The sequence below is a fragment of the Apium graveolens genome, chromosome 6 (assembly GCF_009905375.1).
Source record: "Apium graveolens cultivar Ventura chromosome 6, ASM990537v1, whole genome shotgun sequence".
Taxonomy (NCBI): Eukaryota; Viridiplantae; Streptophyta; class Magnoliopsida; order Apiales; family Apiaceae; genus Apium; species Apium graveolens.
In genome coordinates, this window is record NC_133652.1 from 28,068,516 (window position 1) to 28,089,716 (window position 21,201).

The 21,201-nt window shown below is 33.9% G+C and overlaps 1 protein-coding gene across 2 annotated transcripts; it reads left to right on the plus strand.

Annotated features, from left to right (window-relative positions):
- Positions 1-7,950: 7,950 nt before the first annotated feature.
- Positions 7,951-19,577, plus strand: LOC141664085 (lon protease homolog 2, peroxisomal-like). Of its 2 annotated transcripts, none has more exons than XM_074469962.1 (17): positions 7,951-8,307; positions 8,883-8,995; positions 9,067-9,175; positions 9,392-9,561; positions 10,627-10,718; positions 11,489-11,668; positions 11,766-11,849; positions 12,884-13,011; positions 14,380-14,581; positions 14,676-14,882; positions 15,053-15,183; positions 15,709-15,922; positions 16,971-17,270; positions 17,526-17,720; positions 18,180-18,425; positions 18,692-18,793; positions 19,131-19,577. In XM_074469962.1, exons 1-17 carry the CDS (start codon positions 8,201-8,203, stop codon positions 19,212-19,214), a joined length of 2,664 nt encoding a protein of 887 aa, XP_074326063.1. In that variant the 5' UTR covers positions 7,951-8,200; the 3' UTR covers positions 19,215-19,577. The 2 variants fall into 2 exon arrangements, with proteins under 2 accessions (XP_074326063.1, XP_074326064.1); XM_074469963.1 differs by having other exon boundaries at positions 8,883-8,977.
- The last annotated feature ends 1,624 nt before the right edge of the window (positions 19,578-21,201 follow it).

Here is a 21,201-nt window from a genome sequence, read left to right on the forward strand (position 1 = left end):
GCTTTCCCAACCAATAAAGAAGTCATCACAGTATTATACTTCTTCGGTAGAGACACTAGTAGTAGAACAGCTTTGTCCTCATCCTTTAATTTTTTATCCAAATTATTTAGCTGGTTGATTAAGCCATTAAAACGATTCAGATGATCTTTTAAATCTCCGCCTTCTTCCATCTTGAGCCCAAACAAATCTTTCTTGAGAAACAGCTTGTTGGCCAAAGACTTTGAGTGATAAGTCTTCGTTAACTTCTCCCACAAATTCTTGGGATTGTCCTCTTCAAGAACATCATACTTGATTTCTGGTGCAAGGGCCAACCGGATCGTTGATGCCGCACGTAACTTCATGTCTCCCCACTTTGTATCATCAACTTCAGTAGGCTTCTTCCCTCCGAGAGTCGCATATAACCCTCGTTGAATTAACAGATATTTTACCGTACTTTGCCACATGGTAAAATTGTTTCTTCCATTAAACAATTCAATTTCAAATCCCCCAACCTTCTCCATCATGAACCTTGGCTCTTGATACCAATTGTTAGGGGGAACACACACAAGTATTAAACCAAACAAACAATGCAAAACACACACTCAATATATGACGCGGAAAAACCCACGTCCCAACTTGTATTATTAATCAAAATAATTATCAATAATACAATCAATCTCACTAAACGGTATTCACTCAAGCGATACTTAAGTCAAACAATACTCAAGCATATATCAAAACAATAACATGACTATGTATATATAGCCATCACAAACTTAGCCAACAAGACATATCTAATCTGATTACAATAATAATTGTCTACCCATACAATTATTACCCATTCCCATTATAATAATAATTGTCAACACATACAATTATTACCCAACTCAATTATGATAATAATTGTCTACCCATACAATTATTACCCAATTCAATTATGTTTTCTATCACCAAGACCATACTACCTATTGGGTTTAACCCCAACAATAAATATGCACCAAGAAAAATCTGTGTGAAGTTTGGTAATGTTAATCATTTGTCTGTTAATTGCAAACTTTCTATGCCTACTCCCATGTCTGCACCCTCTTCTTTTCCCAACATGACTGCCATGCCTACAATGCCTATGAATGCTATGTCTACTCAGAATATGAATGCACAATTTGCTAATATGTCATTTGCACCTAATCCTTATTATGCTGCATTTAGTATGCCTCAAATGCCATTGCATGCCTTACTGGAATAACATGTTTGCAAATAGCATGTCTTTTCATGTAAAAAACAATGTGCATGATAATTCTATTTTAATGACTGGTTTCAAAGGTTCAACTCAAATGACTAAGGATGAATTTGAAATTACCAAGTCAAATGAGATCAAACCCAAGAAACTAAAGAAGAAAGCTAACAAGGCAGGACCCAAGGAAACTTGGGTACCAAAATCAACTTGATTTGATTTTGATGTGTGCAGGGAAACAGAAAAAATCTGTGATATCCGGATAGTGGTTGCTCAAGGCACATGACTGGAGATTATACCCTGCTCACTGAGTTTAAGGAAAGAGCCGGCCTAAGTATTACTTTTGGAGATTACAACAAGGTTTATACTGTGGGATATGGATTGATTTCAAAAGATAATGTCATCATTGAAGAGGTCGCCCTAGTGGATGGTCTCAAGCATAATTTGTTGAGTATCAGCCAGCTTTGTGATAAGGGCAACTCAGTTACTTTCAATTCAGAACCCTGTGTTGTGACAAACAAAAAGAGCAACAAAGTGGTTCTCACTGGAGTGAGAAAAGGGAATGTGTACTTAGCTGACTTCAACTCATCAAACACAGAATCAGTAACTTGTCTTCTCAGTAAAGCAAGTCAAGATGAAAGTTGGCTATGGCACAAGAAGATGCCCATTTAAACTTCAAGATCATGAATGAGCTTGTTAAAAAAGAACTGGTTAAAGGTATTCCTCAAGTGGAGTTTACTAAGGATGAATTGTCTGATGTCTGCCATAAAGGAAAGCAGATCAAAGAATCATTCAGAAAGAAGCTTGATTCAATAATTGAAGAACCTTTGCAATTGTTGTACATGGATTTGTTTGGGCCAGTCAATGTGTTGTCTATCTCAAGAAAAAGATTTTTCCTAGTAATTGTGGATGATTTCTCAAAGTTCTCTTGGACATATTTTCTGAAGTCCAAAGATGAAGCTAGTGAAATCATCAACAATCACATAAGGCAAGTCAACAATCATCCTGACTTTAAAGTAAGAAGAATCAGGAGTGACAATGGAACTGAGTTCAAGAATTCTGTGATGAGATCATTTTGTGAAGAGAATGGGATTATACATGAATTTTCTGCAGCAAGAACTCCATAATAAAATGGAGTAGTGGAAAGGAAGAACGGATCTCTTATTGAAGCTGCAAGGACAATGCTTGAAGAAACAAAGTTACCAACATATTTTTGGGCTGAAGCTGTGAATACTGCCTGCTACACTCAAAACATCTCTTTGATTAATCAAGCAAAGTGCATGACACCCTACCAATTGTTCAAGAATAGGAAGCCAACTCTAAATTTTCTTCATGTCTCTGGCTGCAAATGTTATATCTTAAGGAATCAAACTGATCAACATGGAAAGTTTGATGCTAATGCAGATGAAGGAATCTTTGTTGGATATGTTGTTGGAAAAGCATATAGAGTCTACAATCTAAGAACCAACATTGTTATGGAATCCATACATGTTGTGTTTGATGATAAAAAGATTGAAGGACTGCAAGATGGAGATTTCCATGTAAGCCTCAAGTTTGATAATGTGGAGATGGTTAGTGATGACAGTGATGATGAAAGTGATCAAGAGACATTGGCTAAGGATAATGCAGAAAAATCTACAACCAACGAAGCACATAATTCAACATCTGTCGAGTTACATAATGTTTCATCTGTCAGTAGACAATCTGCCTCATCCGTCGGGAGACAATCAGCTTCATCCGTCGAGATACAAAGTGCATCATCCGTCGGAACAATGAGAGAAGCTGAAAGTCAGAATAGATCACCTACAGAAAGTACCCATTTCTCAAATCAAAGATTCACAAACTCAGAGGGAGTTTCTCACAATCAAAACTCATTCACACATCAAGATAAAAATGAGGCCTCTTCATCTAGAGCTAATCTACCTCAACAAAGAAAATGGACTAGAGATCACCCTTTTGAGCTCATCATTGGTGATGCATCTTTTAGAGTTTAAACAAGGAAAGCAACTCAAGAAGAATATCTATATAGCAGCTATCTTTCCAAGGAAGAACCAAAGAAGGTAGAAGAAGTTTTGTTGAATCATGATTGGGTTTTAGCTATGCAGGAGGAGCTAAACCAATTTGAAAGGAAAAAGGTATGGAAGCTGGTACCCAAACCTAAAGGAAAGAACCCAATTGACACCAAGTGGGTATTTAGAAACAAGATGGATGAAAAGGGCATAGTGGTCAGGAACAAAGCTAGATTGGTTGCTAAGGACTACTGTCAACAAGAAGGAATAGATTTTGATGAAACTTTTGCTCCTGTTGTAAGACTTGAAGCCATCAGAATTTTCTTAGCCTATGCAACCCATGCCAATTTCAAGGTCTATCAAATGGATGTCAAAAGTGCCTTTCTGAATGGAGATTTGGAGGAGGAAGTCTATGTCAGTCAGCCTCCTAGTTTTGAAGACCCAAATTTTCCAGAATATGTCTACTATCTTTTGAAAGCACTTTATGGATTGAAGCAAGCACCTAGAGCCTGATATGACACCTTATCAAAGTTTCCTTTGGAAAATCACTTCACAAGAGATACTGTTGATAAAACTTTATTCTTTAGAAATGTTAATGGCGCTAGTATACTTGTTAAAATTTATGTAGATGATATTATATTTGGCTCTATAGATGAAAAACTTTGCAAAAAGTTTGCCAAATTGATGCAAAGTAAGTATGAAATGAGCATGATGGGAGAGCTAACTTACTTTCTTGGTTTACAAGTTAAGCAAGTTAGTGATGGAATATTCATTAGTCAAACCAAATATATTTATGATCTCTTAAAGAAGTTTGACCTAATGGATTGCACATCTGCAAAAACTCCCATGGCCACTGCTACTAAACTTGAACTAAACACTACTGAAAAGTCTGTGGATATTTCAAGTTATAGAGGCATGGTTGGCTCACTTCTGTACTTAACAACTAGTAGGCCAGATATAATGTTTGCTACATGTCTTTGTGCTAGATTTCAGGTTGATCCTAGAGAATCTCATCTAGTAGCTATTAAGAGAATTTTCAAATATCTCAAGGGAACACCAAAACTTGACATTTGGTACCCTAGAGATTCTGATTTTGATCTAACTGATTATCTGATGCAGATTATGCAGGTTGTAAAATTGATTGAAAAAGTACAACATGAACTTGTCAATTTTAGGGAACAAGCTTGTGTCCTGGTTCATTAAAAAGCAATATTCAGAATCTACTTCTACAGCTGAAGCTGAATATATTGCTGCTGGTAGTTGCTGTGCACAAATTTTGTGGATGAAAAACCAATTGTTGGACTATGGTCTACAATTGGACAAAATTCCTATTTTCTGTGATAACACAAGTGCAATTGCCATCACTGAAAATCTAGTACATCATTCAAGAACAAAGCACATAGACACCAAGTACCACTTCATTAGGGAACATGTGATGAATGATACTGTGGAACTTCATTTTGTTCCAAGCGAAAAGCAGCTTGCAGATATCTTTACCAAGCCACTTGATGAATCCACCTTTTCAAGATTGGTAAGTGAGTTAGGTATGCTCAATTATTCTTAAAATCATTTCAGATATTTTCTTGCAAGTTATGATGCAGCCAGAAAATTAATTGATTTTTCTGATTGGATGAAATTTTGGCTAAGTCAAAATTTACATTATGACGGATGCTCATTATCCATCGAGTTTGATCATCCGTCGGAATAGGATATCTTAATAAAAATAAATTACTTTTATGGATTATTTTATACCCGACGGATAATTGTTGTATTCTCATCCGTCGAATTGTCTCAATCTTAGCCGTTGGAACTCCGAACATTATCTATCGGATATACTTACAGTCTGTAAGTATATCACAACGGATAATTGACAGAATTTTGACAGTTTATTTATTTTAAACGGCTATTTTGGGCTATTTTGATTGGTTACTTTATTTTACTTTATTACTTTTGATAGTTGATTTTTGAGACAGTATAAAAGCAAAATTCATTTTCATTTCTTTCTTTTATCATTCTCAAATCAATTGCTCTAATTCTCTTCTTCTCCAAAGCAAATACTCTCTATGCAAATTTCTCTACTTTAACAATGGCACCAGTAATCAAAATCATGTCTTATTCTGGATTCATCTATGAAAAGAACAACTTTGTAGATCTTGTGAACAAGGAAATTTCGGCATATGAAGACTATTACAAAATGATAGATTTTGTGAAGCAATTGCAAAGTCAATTATGTTATGCTGGAATCACCCACAATCTATTGTGAAGTTGTGGAGGATATGTGGACAACTGCTCTGTACCAGTCTTTAGACAAAACCATCACTCTCACCATCAAAGGTAAGGAGCATTACATTAATAGTGACATTATCAAAGCATGCTTTAAAATTCCAGATAACACCAATACTATTCCACACACTAATACTAATTTAGTATGGCTACAATTTATGGCTACAATTCCAATAGACATAAACTGGGGGAGATTGTTGGGAATATGTTGTGAACTTGATGATAATTTAAACAAAACACCTTAGTAGATTTAATTTAGTGAAATTTTGTAGCTCTCGACGGATGATCTAATATAGTCCCTACGGATGAACTTTATAGTCCCGACGGATGACAATTTGACATCCATCGAGAGTGTAGCTTATGTAACAATAAGATTGTAGCATATTTCTGCAAGTAACAATGTGTAGATTCTGTAGGAGTATATGTCATTTTGACTACTAGTTGATATACAAAATAGGGTGACTAATTATAAATATAAGATGTCTTGTAATTCTGTATAAATGAAATGGAGTCAAGTGACAGAAAAGGCTCCCGACGGATGGTTCACAAAGGCTCCCGGCGGATGATCAACAAAAGCTCCCGACGGATGATCAACAAAAGCTCCCGACGGATGATCAACAATGTCCCGACGAATGATCTAATTCAAATAGCCGTTGACAATGAAAACACAATCATATGCGTTGGGTGTTTGCAAATGGAATGTGGCAGCCTAATTGCAGGTGTTAGAGAACAAATAAGCATTACCATTTCCATGCAATTGTGAAGACAGCCAAAGATATTGGAAAGAGTAATGAAGCAGCATGATTTTAGATTCGATAAATTTTGTTTTATTGTCTTGTCTTATTGTCACGTAACTTGGTGATATATAAACCAAGTGTAGCAAGTAGAACAATTAACCAAGCAAGCTTATTTTCAGAGAACATATCAAGCTGTATTCTGTTAGCATTTCTCTGTAGTTTCGTTTGTTCAAACTTGTAAAGCAGCTGTGAGCTATTCAAAGCTTCACATGGTTCTCAATATATATATATATATATATATATATATATATATATATATATATATATCGTGGATACTTTCAAATCCACCAAAAAGTTTTAAAAACTTGTGTTTTTATTACTTAGTGTTTTGATTTCTATCACTCTTTTATTCCGCACCATTGCTAATCAAACACTGTTATATTTATCAAGTTAGAACATTCTTTAAATTTGAAAAAGTAGCCAGAATTACATTCAACCCCCCCCTCTGTAATTCTTGTTGTATTGTTAGGGAGTAACAATGATTTACGGGACAGTTAATACATATTTGAGTTGTGAAACTATGATGCAAGACACTATAGTTTTGTCATTATATTTTTAATCAGGAAAAATAGTGACGCATACATCAATTTACCATAAACATCGATTATAAATTTGCAAGCACGATTAATATAAACATATTTTTAATACATAATTGTATCAAATTTATTGTTATCCATTTTTTAGAATACTCGTTAAACATAAATTATTGTTTCTTACAATTACTAATGTCAAATATTCAAGTATAATCAATATGAATTTGTTGTTATTGTTTGTTATGATCATGTCAAGAAGTGTTGTTTTGTGAATGGGTATAGGATTAGTGTTAAAAGGAGTAGGTTTGCTACTATGTTGAAATTGTCGGTAAAGATCGTCACTAAATATTTTTTAAAAATTCTAAAATAGATACTTCCTCTGTCCCTCCTTTCCAATAATCAAGCGCTAACGAGCAATAACCAAATGTTTACATTTGGGTTGGACACATAATTTAAGAAAAATGATAAAATTGTGGTGGAAAGTTAAAAACGTGAGTAAAGTAGTGGGACCGATTAATATTATATATATAAAGTGACTATAGCGGAGAGAAGTAGTGGATGTAGTTATTTTAAAAATTATAAAATTTTTGCTATTTTTGTAAAATTTTGAAATGTAAACAATTGGAAGGGATATACAAAAAAAAGTGTAAACAAATGGGAGAGACAGGGGGAGTATCATTTATTATTTATATATAAAATTTACTTTTGTGAAAAAAATAAAATACGGATCGGATTCGGATATTCGGTTTTACGAGGAATTGTTATTTTTATCCGAATCCGAATCTACATGAAAAAACGGATCGAATATCTGGTCCGAAATATTTGGATCGGATATCATAATTATCGGATTTTTATGCTCACCCAAATATTACCCAAATATTAGAGTAAGTCTAATAATGTCCTAGTTTAAACCTTAAATATAATATAAAATATTATATTCTAATAACTTATGACATATTTAAGTAAAATCATCTCTAACAATGTGCCTTATCTTTATTATGAATTAAATATTTTATTATTTATAATTGCTTTCATCATTAAAATAGAAAAATCCTTTATTAAATACCCTATATTTTGAGTTAGGATATCATACAGGACACCGGTTGGAGTGGTGGTTGGCCGTGTACAAACTCGGAATGAGAAAACAAAAAGAAAGAGAAATAGTTAATGAAAACAAGGTTGGCAACTTGTTCCGGGAGTTTATTTGGGACCCACTTAATGTTTGTCCTGTATCGGCATCCTTGTTGATCCTGGGTATTATATATACACACCCTGCACCAAACCTTCACTTCTCAATCTCTTCTTCATCTATACCTTACAAACAAAGGCTACACACACTTTAGTATACACTAAACAACCCATATATAGATGGCTGAACCAGTGGAGCTTCCAGGTCGACTGGGCATTCTTCCATTTAGAAACAAAGTGTTGTTGCCTGGTGCTATCATTCGAATTCGATGCACTTCTCCTACCAGGTTCATTTTATTAATTTTTTCCATTATTAATCTTCTCTTTATTTTTATTTTTTAATTGATTGTCATTGAAATTGTCTCAGTTTGGCCTAGTTGTTATAATGTATGACTTTGTAATATCCGGCACATACTTTGTGTTTTTTGTTTGGTATTGTTAGGTTTGTGGATTAGCTATGACCCCAGATTTTTGTTTCTTTGTTGTTTGATTTTGTTTGGATAAAGTTTTCACCTTTTACTTGAAAAATAGAAAAAAGTTTTGATCTTTGAGTTTGACTGTTAGGTAAAGTGTTTATATTGAGTTCAGATAATTTGATGGAATTTGATAGAATTGGAGTTTTCGATGGGATTTACGGAATTTTTTTGGCTGAGGTCCTTTATTAGGTCTATCTTTAGGGGGAAAAGATGGCAGAAATGAGGGTAGTTTTGAGAGTCGTTGTTGTTAGCATTAGGAGCAATTAGTTTTAAGTCAACAAGACGCAATTGAGTTTGTAACGCAACGGAATGGATTGGATTATTGTAATGCTCTTGATGTTGTAAACAGAAGTCTATATTACTTAATTGTGTTTGATGAATTGTAGTGTGAAACTGGTAGAGCAAGAACTATGGCAGAAGGAAGATAAGGGATTGATTGGAATCCTTCCTGTTCGTGATGCTGCTGACGCAATGTCAGTAGGTACTATTTTATCTTCAGGTGATCACAAATTCTCCAGTATACAAACAATCGATAATTTATATATTTACGAATCTTATTACTAAATACAGGATCGGGGCTTGACTTGGGAGATCGGAATTCAAAAACTCAAGTTGGCGCCTCAGATTCCCACAAGATTGTTGGAAAAAGTCAGCAGGAAGTCATACAGTGGCATACAAGGTCTAAATTCTTATCTAATAATTTGCGTGTATTTTTATATCCTGAAATTCCAGTTCATTGCATATATGCCTGTTTCCAGTTCTACTTTCGTCATTGGTCAATTCGTGAATCCTGACCTAATCGATTTGTGTATTTGTCATCATCTTAAATTTATTCTTCTCTATGTTGCATTCCCTGATTATGCTGACCGGAAATGTTTTGTTTTTAACATATAAGGGGAGTTGCAGCTCGAGCTTTACATCTTTCCAGAGGGGTGGAGAAACCAAGTGGAAGGGTCACTTATGTTGTTGTTCTTGAAGGATTGTGTAGATTCAGTGTTCAGGAAATCAGTACAAGGGGAACTTACTATACTGCACGAGTCTCTCCCCTTGATATGACAAGGCCTGGTATGTCTTAGATCTTTATATGTAACTAAGATACATTACTCTTACTTTTGAAAATATATAAATTGAGGAACCATGTGTGTTTTGCTCAACCGTTTCAGTGCGCTGATTGCATCCCTGCATGTTTGATTTTTTAAATAAAAATATAAACATATTATCTGGCACCTAATTTTGCTCGGGTCTTCACTGAGGAACACAACACCCAGAACCATATATATATATATATATATATATATTAAAGTCAATTGATTAAATGCTCTTTAAAACACAATATATATGTTACAAATCAAATATGGTTGACAGACATCGCTTAAATCGTGGTTTAACTAGTGGGAACAAGCAAACACAAAAGATGATGAGAAAGGAACATGAACAAAGAAACGTAGTTTCTTTTCCTCGTATGTTACAGGAGATTTATGAAGTCAGCATCTGTGAATTAAAAGCTAAGAGAGTTACTTTTCTAGAATTTCTCATTAGTTTTCCTTTCTTCTCTCTTGGATTTTATTAATCTCAAGCATAGTCTTATTCAAGCACTGATTAATAATCCAAGTTTTATGATTGATTGCAACGGCTAGCATCCATCTTTCTTTCGTTAGTTAAACGCACTAAGATTTGTTTGAAATATGAGAGAATCTGTAAATCCTTATCTGTTTCCTTAAATCAGATTTTATGTTCTGCTAGCTTATAACCCATGCGATGCACGGGTTCAGGTTAATATATATATATTTTCATTTATATTTTATATAATTTATAAAAATTGTAAATGTTTAATGTTGGCGGGATTTGAACCTGGGAACTTGGGTAGTGAAGATTTTGACCGTCGAGATGGTAAGGGATAACCAAAATGAGGGGTTAGCCAAACTATGATTTATACCTCATTCCAGTTATTATAGTTTAGCATAGAAGTCAGGTCAAAGCATATGGGTTATCTTACTATCTTTTTTGTTAGTACCTATATATTGTAGTGCCTATGGTGGTTATGTTAAATATATATATCACCGATGGCATGCTAAATAGTTTTTCTGATCTCTAACTACTCAGTTTTACTGCTATTTTGCTCATAATTAGAGATGGAGCTAGTAGAGCAAGATCCAGATTTCACAGCACTGTCCCTTCAATTCAAAGCTACCGCAATGGAACTTATTTCTGTTCTTGAGCAGGTAAAAGTGGAACTTGTTTTTGGTTTTTAAAATGATGCATTAGTGGTTTAAACCAGAATGTTACTGATTCGTTTGTAAAAAAGGATTATTATGTGGAATATTGAAGCAAATGAAACTGCACTGAGACTTGCTACCTTTCTCCATTCCATCTCACTTTCTACTTCTTTTGTTTGGATATGTTGAACATGCTCTATAATTGGGTTCTACAAATGCTCAACAATTGTAACAAGTTTCTAAGGATCTATATTCTAGTTCTACTTCAAGGTCTCTTCAAGGTCTCCTTTTCAAGTTACAATAGCCACACACAATTCCAACTCTAAGATGACTTTTCTGTTTCTTATTTGTGAATAAAAGTTAATTGCATTTATAATAGGCCCTTCAGCAACAAATTTATTGCTACATAAAGAAACAGCTACTATTATATGTTTAAGCATGGAAATATTGAATTAAAACTACAAAGCTTGATGTTACGAATAATGTGTGTTCAATCAGCATGGAAAAATAGAAGAATTTCGCTTCGGATATAACCAAGTCAATTTCCTAAATCATTTTAGTGATTGCTATAACTACTTTGACCCTTTGAAGCATGCTATCTGGAAAATATGAAGCTAAAATGACCGTCTTGTCTAGGAACACGCTCTCATGTGTCTAGTTTACTAACTCATATAAACGTATATCATCTTCTGCTAAGTACCTGATTACTTGGCAGCTGAATGTTGTTAACAAAAATTTTATTCTGGTCCAATCTCATAGTTCTTAAATTTTTGTAGAAGCAAAAAACAGGAGGGAGAACAAAGGTTCTCCTGGAGACCGTTCCAGTGCACAAGCTGGCAGATATTTTTGTTGCTAGCTTTGAGATAAGCTTTGAAGAACAACTCTCAATGTTGGACTCAGTTGACGTAAAAGTTAGGCTTTCAAAAGCGACTGAATTAGTTAATCGGCACTTGCAGGTTATTTATGGATGTGGCAGTTACTGTATCGAATGATTATTTTTTGTTGTACAAGGCCTTTATAGCAGACTTATTTATATTTGTTTAATGTCTTCAGTCAATTCGCGTGGCAGAAAAGATTACACAAAAGGTTGAGGGACAGTTGTCTAAATCACAGAAAGAATATCTCTTGCGTCAGCAGGTTTGCTTTCAGTTTCACAACTAGATATCTTCAGTGCCTTAGATTTGGATGCAAATTTTTGGATGTAGGGATTGAAATTGAACAATTAAATTTAAATTAATAAGAAAAATATAGTCTAGGTTAAATTAGTAGCAGAATATAAATACCTCTAGGATCCAAAACACAATTGAATAAATATAAATCAATTGCAATCATATTATATTAACAAGAAAGAAGTATCCTATCTAAATCTTGCATATGTTTTGATGGTGATGAAACTCCAATATGAAACTAGAATGACCTGAGCCCATAAATAAGTCTGTTCTAAAAATCACCGATTTTACCGATTAATCACCCGATTAATCGTTTCAGTATGTTCTGCCGATTCGATTTTATAATCCCATTAATCAGTGCACTTTTTTCTTAATTTGATATATTTAGTGTATTAAATAATAATTTTTTTATTTTATTAAATACATCCGATTAATGCCCCGATTAATCAACCCGATTAATCACCGATTATCCGATTAATCTCTGAAAGGTTACTCTACCGGACAATACAGATTTCCGTTTTTTAGAACGATAGTATTCAGTATTATCAGCTAAATCCCAACTGATACAAATATCATTCCAGCAACAAGGCAATGATTAAATGATACCGAATTTCCTACCAGGCATGAACAAGATATTCCATAAGCTAAAATTTCTGGGCTTTCACATTTATAGACCTGCACCTTAAGGGTGACAATAATGCAAAAGACTAAAGTACAAATCTCATGGATTCCTCTTGTTGCATCTGGAACTTATTTTCATGCATTAAGCAACTTCTCTGTTGTCATATTGACCTTGAAACTAAAAATGTTTGATCCTAACACAAATATGTTGGGTAACTAAAATATCTAGTGTACCCATCATCTTCAATTTGAAATAGTTCTGTGAATCGGATTGTAAGAAATTTACATACTGGCTTCAGTGTTTAACTTTTAAAAATGTGCGTAGAGAATTTTATGTTCTATTTTGCTTCTGTGTTTATTTTTGTTCATGATATGCTATAGATGAGGGCTATTAAAGAAGAGCTAGGTGATAATGATGATGACGAGGATGATGTGTCTGCCCTTGAAAGGAAGATGCAAAGTGCAGGAATGCCTGCTAATATCTGGAAGCATGCACAGAGAGAATTAAGGTATATCATATTCTTAAGATGAGATATGTTTTTGTGAATGATTAAAAATTGTAACAATATCTTGCACAGAGTTTAATATTGTTGTCTCTTCATAGTGCCTGAATAATTATAGTTTCAACTGAGAAGGCCGTGTCTAAGGGTAAGCGGGCAAAGCTAAAGCCTATGGCCCCCAAATTTTAGAGATGCCATATATATTGAAGTAGTTTAATTTTGTAGTTATTTTCTCCCTCTTCAACAGTTTTTTTAAGAAAAATTTGGTTTTTTTTCCTACAACCATTAAGTTTCATCACATTCAAGTATTTTAGGCTTATATTCTTTAATTATATTAAGATTCCCATTAATTTATTTTGTCATTGGCTACCCCTCGGCACAGTCCTGTCTAATTTTTATTGCTTGCATCCGTCTGCCGGTCTGTTTAAGTAAAATTATTGGCAAGTAAATACAAAATTGAAGGCTAAAAATGAGTTCCAGCATTCCAAATGCATAACAAACATAGTACTATCATCATACTATATGTATATACTAAAATATTTGAAATTATCACTTTCTAGGGATAAAGAATCCAAAAGATATGAACTCCATTGAGAAACGAGACTTATATATAAAGAAAGTCACACAAAATTTGAGCATAATTTGTAACTACTAACAAAACTTTGCTAAATAATAGCTACTATGATTCAAAAGCTACCCATCATCTAAAAGCAATGACCAGGAAATAAACTGGCATACTATTTAACTGCAATTTTTCCAAGGTTAAATTTATGGTACTGGTAAGACGTATGACTATATGGACTAAACTGTGCTTTGTAGGATATGAGTAAAGATTGATGTGTGTGTAATTAGTATAAATAAGTTGTTGAATCAATTTTACTTTTACAGTATACATTTATTAGTTTTAGAATTAAAAATGTCAATCAGTTGGAAGCAGAAAAACATAATGAGCAAATAAAGGAAAGTTATACAATGTTTCTGCCACTGAAATGCACTATTATTTTGTGCTAGTAGCCTAGTGTGAATTAGCCTCAACTGAAGTGGCACAAATTATTAGAATAATTAAAAATCATGAGTGTAGGGGCAGATTAAAAGATTCACATGACATGCGTTACAATGCCGCTTAATACGCTGGCCTATGGTGTGAAAACTAAAAAGGTAGGGTATATGCTTTGTGTACTATGATTTAGCATTTTAAGAAGGCTATGAAACAGTATATGACTAATCTATTATTTGTTTCGAATGGAGAACTAAATATTATAAAGAAATTCTGTGTCATGCTATAAGCCTGACTCAATCCTTATCAAGCTAGTGTATCATATATACATTTGTTAGTTGGTGTCAGTTGAGAATTTTTATTTGATATTCTTATATTAGGCGACTAAAGAAAATGCAACCCCAGCAACCCGGATATAATAATTCTCGAGTTTATTTGGAACTTCTTGCTGATTTACCCTGGCAGACTGCCAGCGAAGAGCATGAATTGGACTTGAAAGCTGCAAAAGAGCGTCTTGACAGTGATCATTATGGTCTAGTCAAGGTCAAGCAACGGATAATTGAATATTTGGCTGTTCGCAAGGTTGACTAAATTTCTTATGTGCTAGTCGGAAGTGTCACATGTGATTCTCAATAATCTTCCATAATATGATTCTGAATCTGAGTTTACATTGCAGCTTAAACCAGATGCAAGAGGCGCAGTTTTGTGCTTTGTTGGTCCACCAGGCGTTGGGAAGACATCTCTGGCATCTTCTATTGCAGCTGCTCTAGGCAGGAAATTTGTACGCATCTCTCTTGGCGGGGTTAAGGATGAGGCTGATATTAGAGGACATAGGAGGACTTACGTTGGAAGCATGCCTGGGCGTCTCATTGATGGATTAAAGGTAACATATGGATATAATTATGACTATACGTTGATTCCTTCTTGTGCACATGTCAAGTAGACCAATATAGGTCTTGATAATGGTATAGATCTGTGTTTTGACTTCCAATAGGTGCTTCGATGGATTTTTCTGGTTGGATGCTAAATTGTTTTTCTTTATTTTACTTCCAGAAAGTAGCTGTTTGTAATCCTGTTATGCTCCTCGATGAGATTGACAAGACTGGTTCCGATGTTCGGGGAGATCCGGCCTCAGCTTTACTAGAGGTTCTCGACCCCGAACAGAACAAAACATTTAATGATCAGTATCCTATCATCTACCGGATCCCTTTGAATTAAATAATTTGGAATTACTCATACTTAACATATGCATGTGCAGTTATATGCATATACTGAATTACTAGACTTAAGATTCATAACATCTATCAAAATGTAAGCAGTATTGCATATTTCTTAATTATAATCTTTATGTTCTTTTGTTCAAGAGGCAGAATACTCCAATATAAAGTTAGAATTTACTGCTAAGGATGTTTCAAAACATAGTCTCTAAATTAATCTATGCAATGATAATATTCATATGCTATATCAACAGTTTCTTTCTTTTTGTCTTTTGTTTTTAAAAAAATATTTAGACATGATTACTAGAGTCTGGATTGGTAAATTAAATGAGATCCAAGTCATTATGTATAGTGCCAGGAATGGATAAATATGTGACTGTACAGTGCTCAAGTTTTAAGAGGTCTGAGACAATTTAGGACATGAATGCTTTTAGTTGTACTAACCCTGTTCATTTATAATAGCCGAAACGGTTCCTTAATGAAAATTTGCAGCTATTTGAATGTTCCATATGACCTTTCGAAGGTCATATTTGTGGCAACTGCAAATAAAGCACAACCTATTCCTCCACCTCTGCTAGACAGGATGGAAGTCATTGAACTCCCTGGTTATACTCCTGAAGAAAAGCTTAGAATTGCAAAGCGACATTTAATTCCAAGAGTATTGGATCAACATGGATTGAGTTCTGATTTTCTTCAAATTCCCGAGGTACTTGTGTTTATATGCTTATTTTCAAAATAAGTGAGGCATTATCTTAATAAAGCAGTTTTTAAAATTTTAAATTATCAAGTGAAACTTCTGGAATCCTTTTAATTAGGATCGTCCATGAATAGAAGTCACTTGTTATAAAATTAATGAACTCTTTCCGTATGTATAATTGATTGTTACACGGTCCAATGTCTTCCTTCCTAGACAATTCGAAGGTACATGCTTCAGCGGATCAGTTACCTTAAACATTCTCATTCGACAAATATTATTAGATCTGGTTTGACAGCTGAAAAGATATCACTGCTGTTATAAACTTTTGGATATTATGTATTGTTGTTCTTCATGTCGGGGAAGAATCCAGTTGCACTATATTTTATATCTACAAGAGAGGTTGATCTATATATTCTCGTACTGTTCTTACAGTATACTCCCTCTGTCCCATTGAATTCTAAACATTACTTTTCGGCACGCTTTTCAATGCTCCTTTAAAGTATAACTCCACAATATTTTTTAAATTTTTTTTTCTGAATAAAAGTTTCAACAACTTTTATTCAAAAAAAAAAATTTTAAAAAACATTATGAAACGATACTTTATAGAAGCCTCGAAATACGTGCAAACAGTGATTAAGGCACCACATTAATCGTGAATAAAATCGTGATTTTAACTAGGGGGGGGGGTTAAGGCACCACATTAATCGTGATTTTATCTTAATATAATAAGACTGTAAGAGATAAAACATAAGTTGTCAACTGCTTGATGAATGAAACAACTATATTTCCGACTATCAAGTGAACCTAAAGATGATCACGGCATGATAATTCTATGCTTTTGTTTATCTTTGGTACTTTTTTCACAATATTTTATTATACAGAAAATGGAACTCATAAATGGGAACAAGTGTAGAGAGTATATATGATATACTTAGTAATTGAAACTCTTGGCCTATAAATTTATTAGTACAACTTTTCGTTTCATATTGATATAAATTTGTAAAATAGAACTTGTTTACTTATATTATATTGTTAAGATTTGTGTTTAATGTGGTAGGTTATGGTGAAACTCATTATTGAAAGATACACAAGAGAAGCTGGTGTTAGGAATCTGGAAAGGAATCTGGCATCTTTAGCTCGTGCAGCTGCAGTAAGAGTAGCAGATCAAGAGCATCTTCTTCCACTTAGCAAAGATGTGCATCAACTTTCTTCTCCTTTGCTAGAAAGTAGGCTTGGAGACAGTGCTGAAGTAGAAATGGAAGTAATTCCGATGGGTGACAATCACGAGATGTCAAGCGACTTCAGGGTTAATTCACCATTAATTGTTGATGAATCCATGCTGGAAAAAGTATTAGGGGTAATCATTTATCTTCATTTACAAAATCTCGTGATTAAGATAGCATGTGTGGAATTATTTGCCAGTTGCTGATAAAGGTGTTTGGAACTAGCTAATATAGGAATACTTGTAGACAGAGAAGAGAGACAAAAGCATATTGGTTGAGTCTTACTGCTCGTCCTCTTCTCAGACCTTTAACTGTTCTCTTATAGATTATATGTTGTATATCTGTTATGCTTAGCAGATCTGAGGTTTTTTTCCTACGCTTTGACGCAGCCTCCACGCTTTGATGACAAAGAAACTGGAGAGCGGGTAGCAGCACCTGGGATATCAGTTGGACTGGTGTGGACTGCGTTCGGAGGAGAGGTTCAATTTGTGGAAGCTACGTCTATGGCGGGAAAGGGTGACCTGCATCTTACTGGTCAACTGGGTGATGTTATTAAAGAATCGGCGCAGATTGCACTTACTTGGGTAAATATGTTGCATTTTTTTTATGCCAAACGGATGCATGTGTATAATTTAAGCTAAATTATTCCTAGAACAGTAAAATCTTATCTGAATCTTGATCAATATTTTATTAAGAGAAAACGACAATAAGCATCTATTTAGGTGGTACCATATTCTAGACATGACACAGCAGTCCTAAATATTTTCTTGAGTTTATGGCATATTATTCCGGATGAAGAGAGTAATTAAGTTGTGTAAACTTGTAACTTTTTATGTGTGATTATGGATGCGTATTTTTTATTATGTCATGTCATGTCAGTGTCGTATAGATATTTTCTCAGTGCACAATGTATTTGCAACATCACTATAAAGTTTCAAGCAAAACAGATCAATGACCAAAAGATTTATTGTCCCACGATATAAAGTTAATATAAAATTACTTCACATGACATTTAGTCTTTCCTAATGTGATTCTTAATTCAGGTAAGGTCAAGGGCCACTGAGCTTAAGTTCGCCGCTGCCAAGGAAACAAATCTATTGGAAGGGCGGGATGTTCACATTCATTTTCCTGCTGGTGCGATACCTAAGGATGGTCCCTCTGCAGGTGTGACCCTCGTAACAGCCCTGGTGTCACTGTTTAGTCAGACAAAAGTAAGATCGGATACAGCAATGACAGGGGAAATGACACTGCGAGGTCTAGTATTACCTGTTGGCGGTGTTAAGGATAAGGTGCATATTCTGTCTGTATCTGTCTACTTATTAACCTTTAGTGGTTGCTCGTGATAGACGTTCATCGTAGAGAATTGAATTAGGAATTAGATTTGGTATATATCACATCTCTAGGTTCTAAGAATCTCTTGCAACAAAATACGTCCAGAATTAAGAAATAAAATAAAATGTTGAAATAATATTATAAAAATGTTGGGTGATTTTGTGATGAAGTATTGATTAAGTAATTTATAATTTATTTAACTCTTAGATATGCACTTGCACAGGTTTTGGCAGCACATCGCTATGGTATAAAGAGAGTTCTCCTTCCAGAGCGGAACTTGAAGGATCTGGTTGATGTACCATCAGCTGTTTTGGCCAGTATGGAGGTAATTATTGATTTTCCGTTCTCAGGTTCTTGTCCCTATTTAGACCAAATACATGAAGCCCCTTGAACAAATTCGTAGACTCCAGAAATGTCTTGAATTTGTTGCAAGGTCCAGTAACTATATTTGTGCAGAACTTTTATACAACTTTAAATGTTGTGCATGAACTTTGATACAACTTTAAATGTCTATAAATAAAGGCCAATTCTGTTGAGCAGAACATGTATATGTGAAAATGCATCCAGGCTTATATTGGAAGAGAACTTTCTAGATGAGTATTATTATTCTTTACATATGTGCTTCCATTGACCTGGACTTGTTATTATATTTTCTCTCACAGATTTTGCCAGCCAAGCGAATGGAAGACGTACTGGAGCATGCATTTGAAGGTGGATGCCCTTGGAGACAAAGCTCAAGGTTATGATAACACTCACCTGATTTTTCCAGCAAACCTCAAAGCCTGCTTCATTTAGCTCAGTTTGATAGTGGGAAATAAGATTCTGGCCATTTTGTGGCCGAAGTGGTATCCGCAGGAACAGCTGAGCTTCTAACACTCAAGACTAATCACACTGGCAACACACAAGTCTAAGAAGTACATGCTTTGTATGCATCACCTTACATATTCGCAATAAGATGCATAAACCACAAGCAGCTTGCCTGATTCGTTGCCCTTCCCTGCTTTTTCTTGTCAGAGAATTTGACTGTATAGAATCAATTAAAGTACCCTATGGATAGAATTCACATTACAAATGAATTTCTCTTTGAGGCATATATTCTTGTTTATATATATATATATATATATATATATATTCCCGGTAACTGCTCTATCATTTTGCATTTAATCGCTTCAAACAAAGTGAATTGTCCTAGATACACATCTATTATCTATTTCTATTATTCAATTTAATTGGGTAACCTATCTCAATTTCGAATCTATAAGTTGTATCAATCTATTTGTACTATACTATTATAAGCGAAATATAGTTTCGTTTGGTCGGTGGTTTAACGCCTTTCTAAAAAATGTGTTAACACTTTCCAAAATAAAATTTAAACAAATATTATTTAATTAAAATAAATAAATCATATATCTAATATAACTACAAATTATACGAATTATTATCCAGCTTAATATCCCATCGCACTCAACTTTTTTCTTAGTAGGATACCTACCAAACACTTCCAAAATTAATTTTATTAATTCAAATTATAATATAACAAATTATTTATTACATCAAGAAAAAATTATAAAAACAATAGCAAATCATCCACATCCATATACACAGATATTCAAGATTCCCACTTTCCTATAAGCCATGCACCCGCCATGTAGAAGAAGTTTTCAAGACTCTTTAAGATTTTAACTATCTAAATTTTGAATATTTCAATAATGTAATACATACAAAATAATATGTAAATATTATAAATTCATTAATTTCAATAATATATAATCATTATTTTTATAATTTAATTTTACTAAATAATAGAATAATAAAATTACAAATATTATAATCAGTGTGTGCATCGAATTACACTAACTTCTTTCTTAACTCTTTTTGTCGGGAATTAAATACTTTCAAAATTAATTTTACCACTCATATTCAAGTCTCCCTATTTCCTACAGGTGAGCGCAGCAAAGCAACCTATAATACGTAAATATTTGAATTTCATTAATCTCAATCTCGAATAAGTGGAAATACATTAGAAATACATATACCGTCGCATGATAGTGCACCGTCAATTTTTAAAGCGGGGGAAGGGATCTTTTTTTTCTGCAACGGAAAAAACGGAGCAGATTTCACGCGGCACTGCACGCTTATTATTTTTCTAATTTATATAAAATAATAAAATGAAATTTTTTACAAATATTATAATTAGGCTGTGCATCTCATGGGTTATAAGCTAGCATGTACTAATTACTACTGAGTTGCAGCAAAAACTTGTTCTGTAGAACAGCAGAGTATCATTTTTATCACTTAATTTTAAGCTAATTTCTAATTCAATAAATTTAATATGAAAGTCAGTACAAGCTTTGTATATAATATTATGATATTTATTTCACCAATTTAAATTTCTTTATTTCTTTATAGAGTTACAGTGTAAATTACGCATAAAAGCACTAAAAGATATCAGTCCTGCTAAAATTTCAATTTTGACTTGTTGGAAGCGAAAACCAGACCACATATTTCAGTTTTTATACTTCAGTTATCAGCTATTTTTCATTCAGTTTCTTCACGGCTTCACGGTCTTCTGATTCATTTCGTCAAAATTCTATGATTACCTGTAGCATCTTCTGTAAATAGGGTAAAATATGTAACAATCATTTACGATCTGGATACTGCAGATCCTGTATAGTGCATATCATGTGTTCCACTGTACAGACGGTACGTAGAAACACCTTGGAAGCTGATGCA

Excerpts from the sequence above, each read along its gene's own strand:
- LOC141664085 (XM_074469962.1), top strand. The coding sequence starts at position 8,201 with ATGGCTGAACCAGTGGAGCTTCCAGGTCGACTGGGCATTCTTCCATTT. Across the intron at positions 9,176-9,391 it reads GTCATACAGTGGCATACAAG|GGGAGTTGCAGCTCGAGCTT; the intron begins GTCTAAATTCTT and ends TTAACATATAAG. Across the intron at positions 11,669-11,765 it reads TAGTTAATCGGCACTTGCAG|TCAATTCGCGTGGCAGAAAA; the intron begins GTTATTTATGGA and ends TAATGTCTTCAG.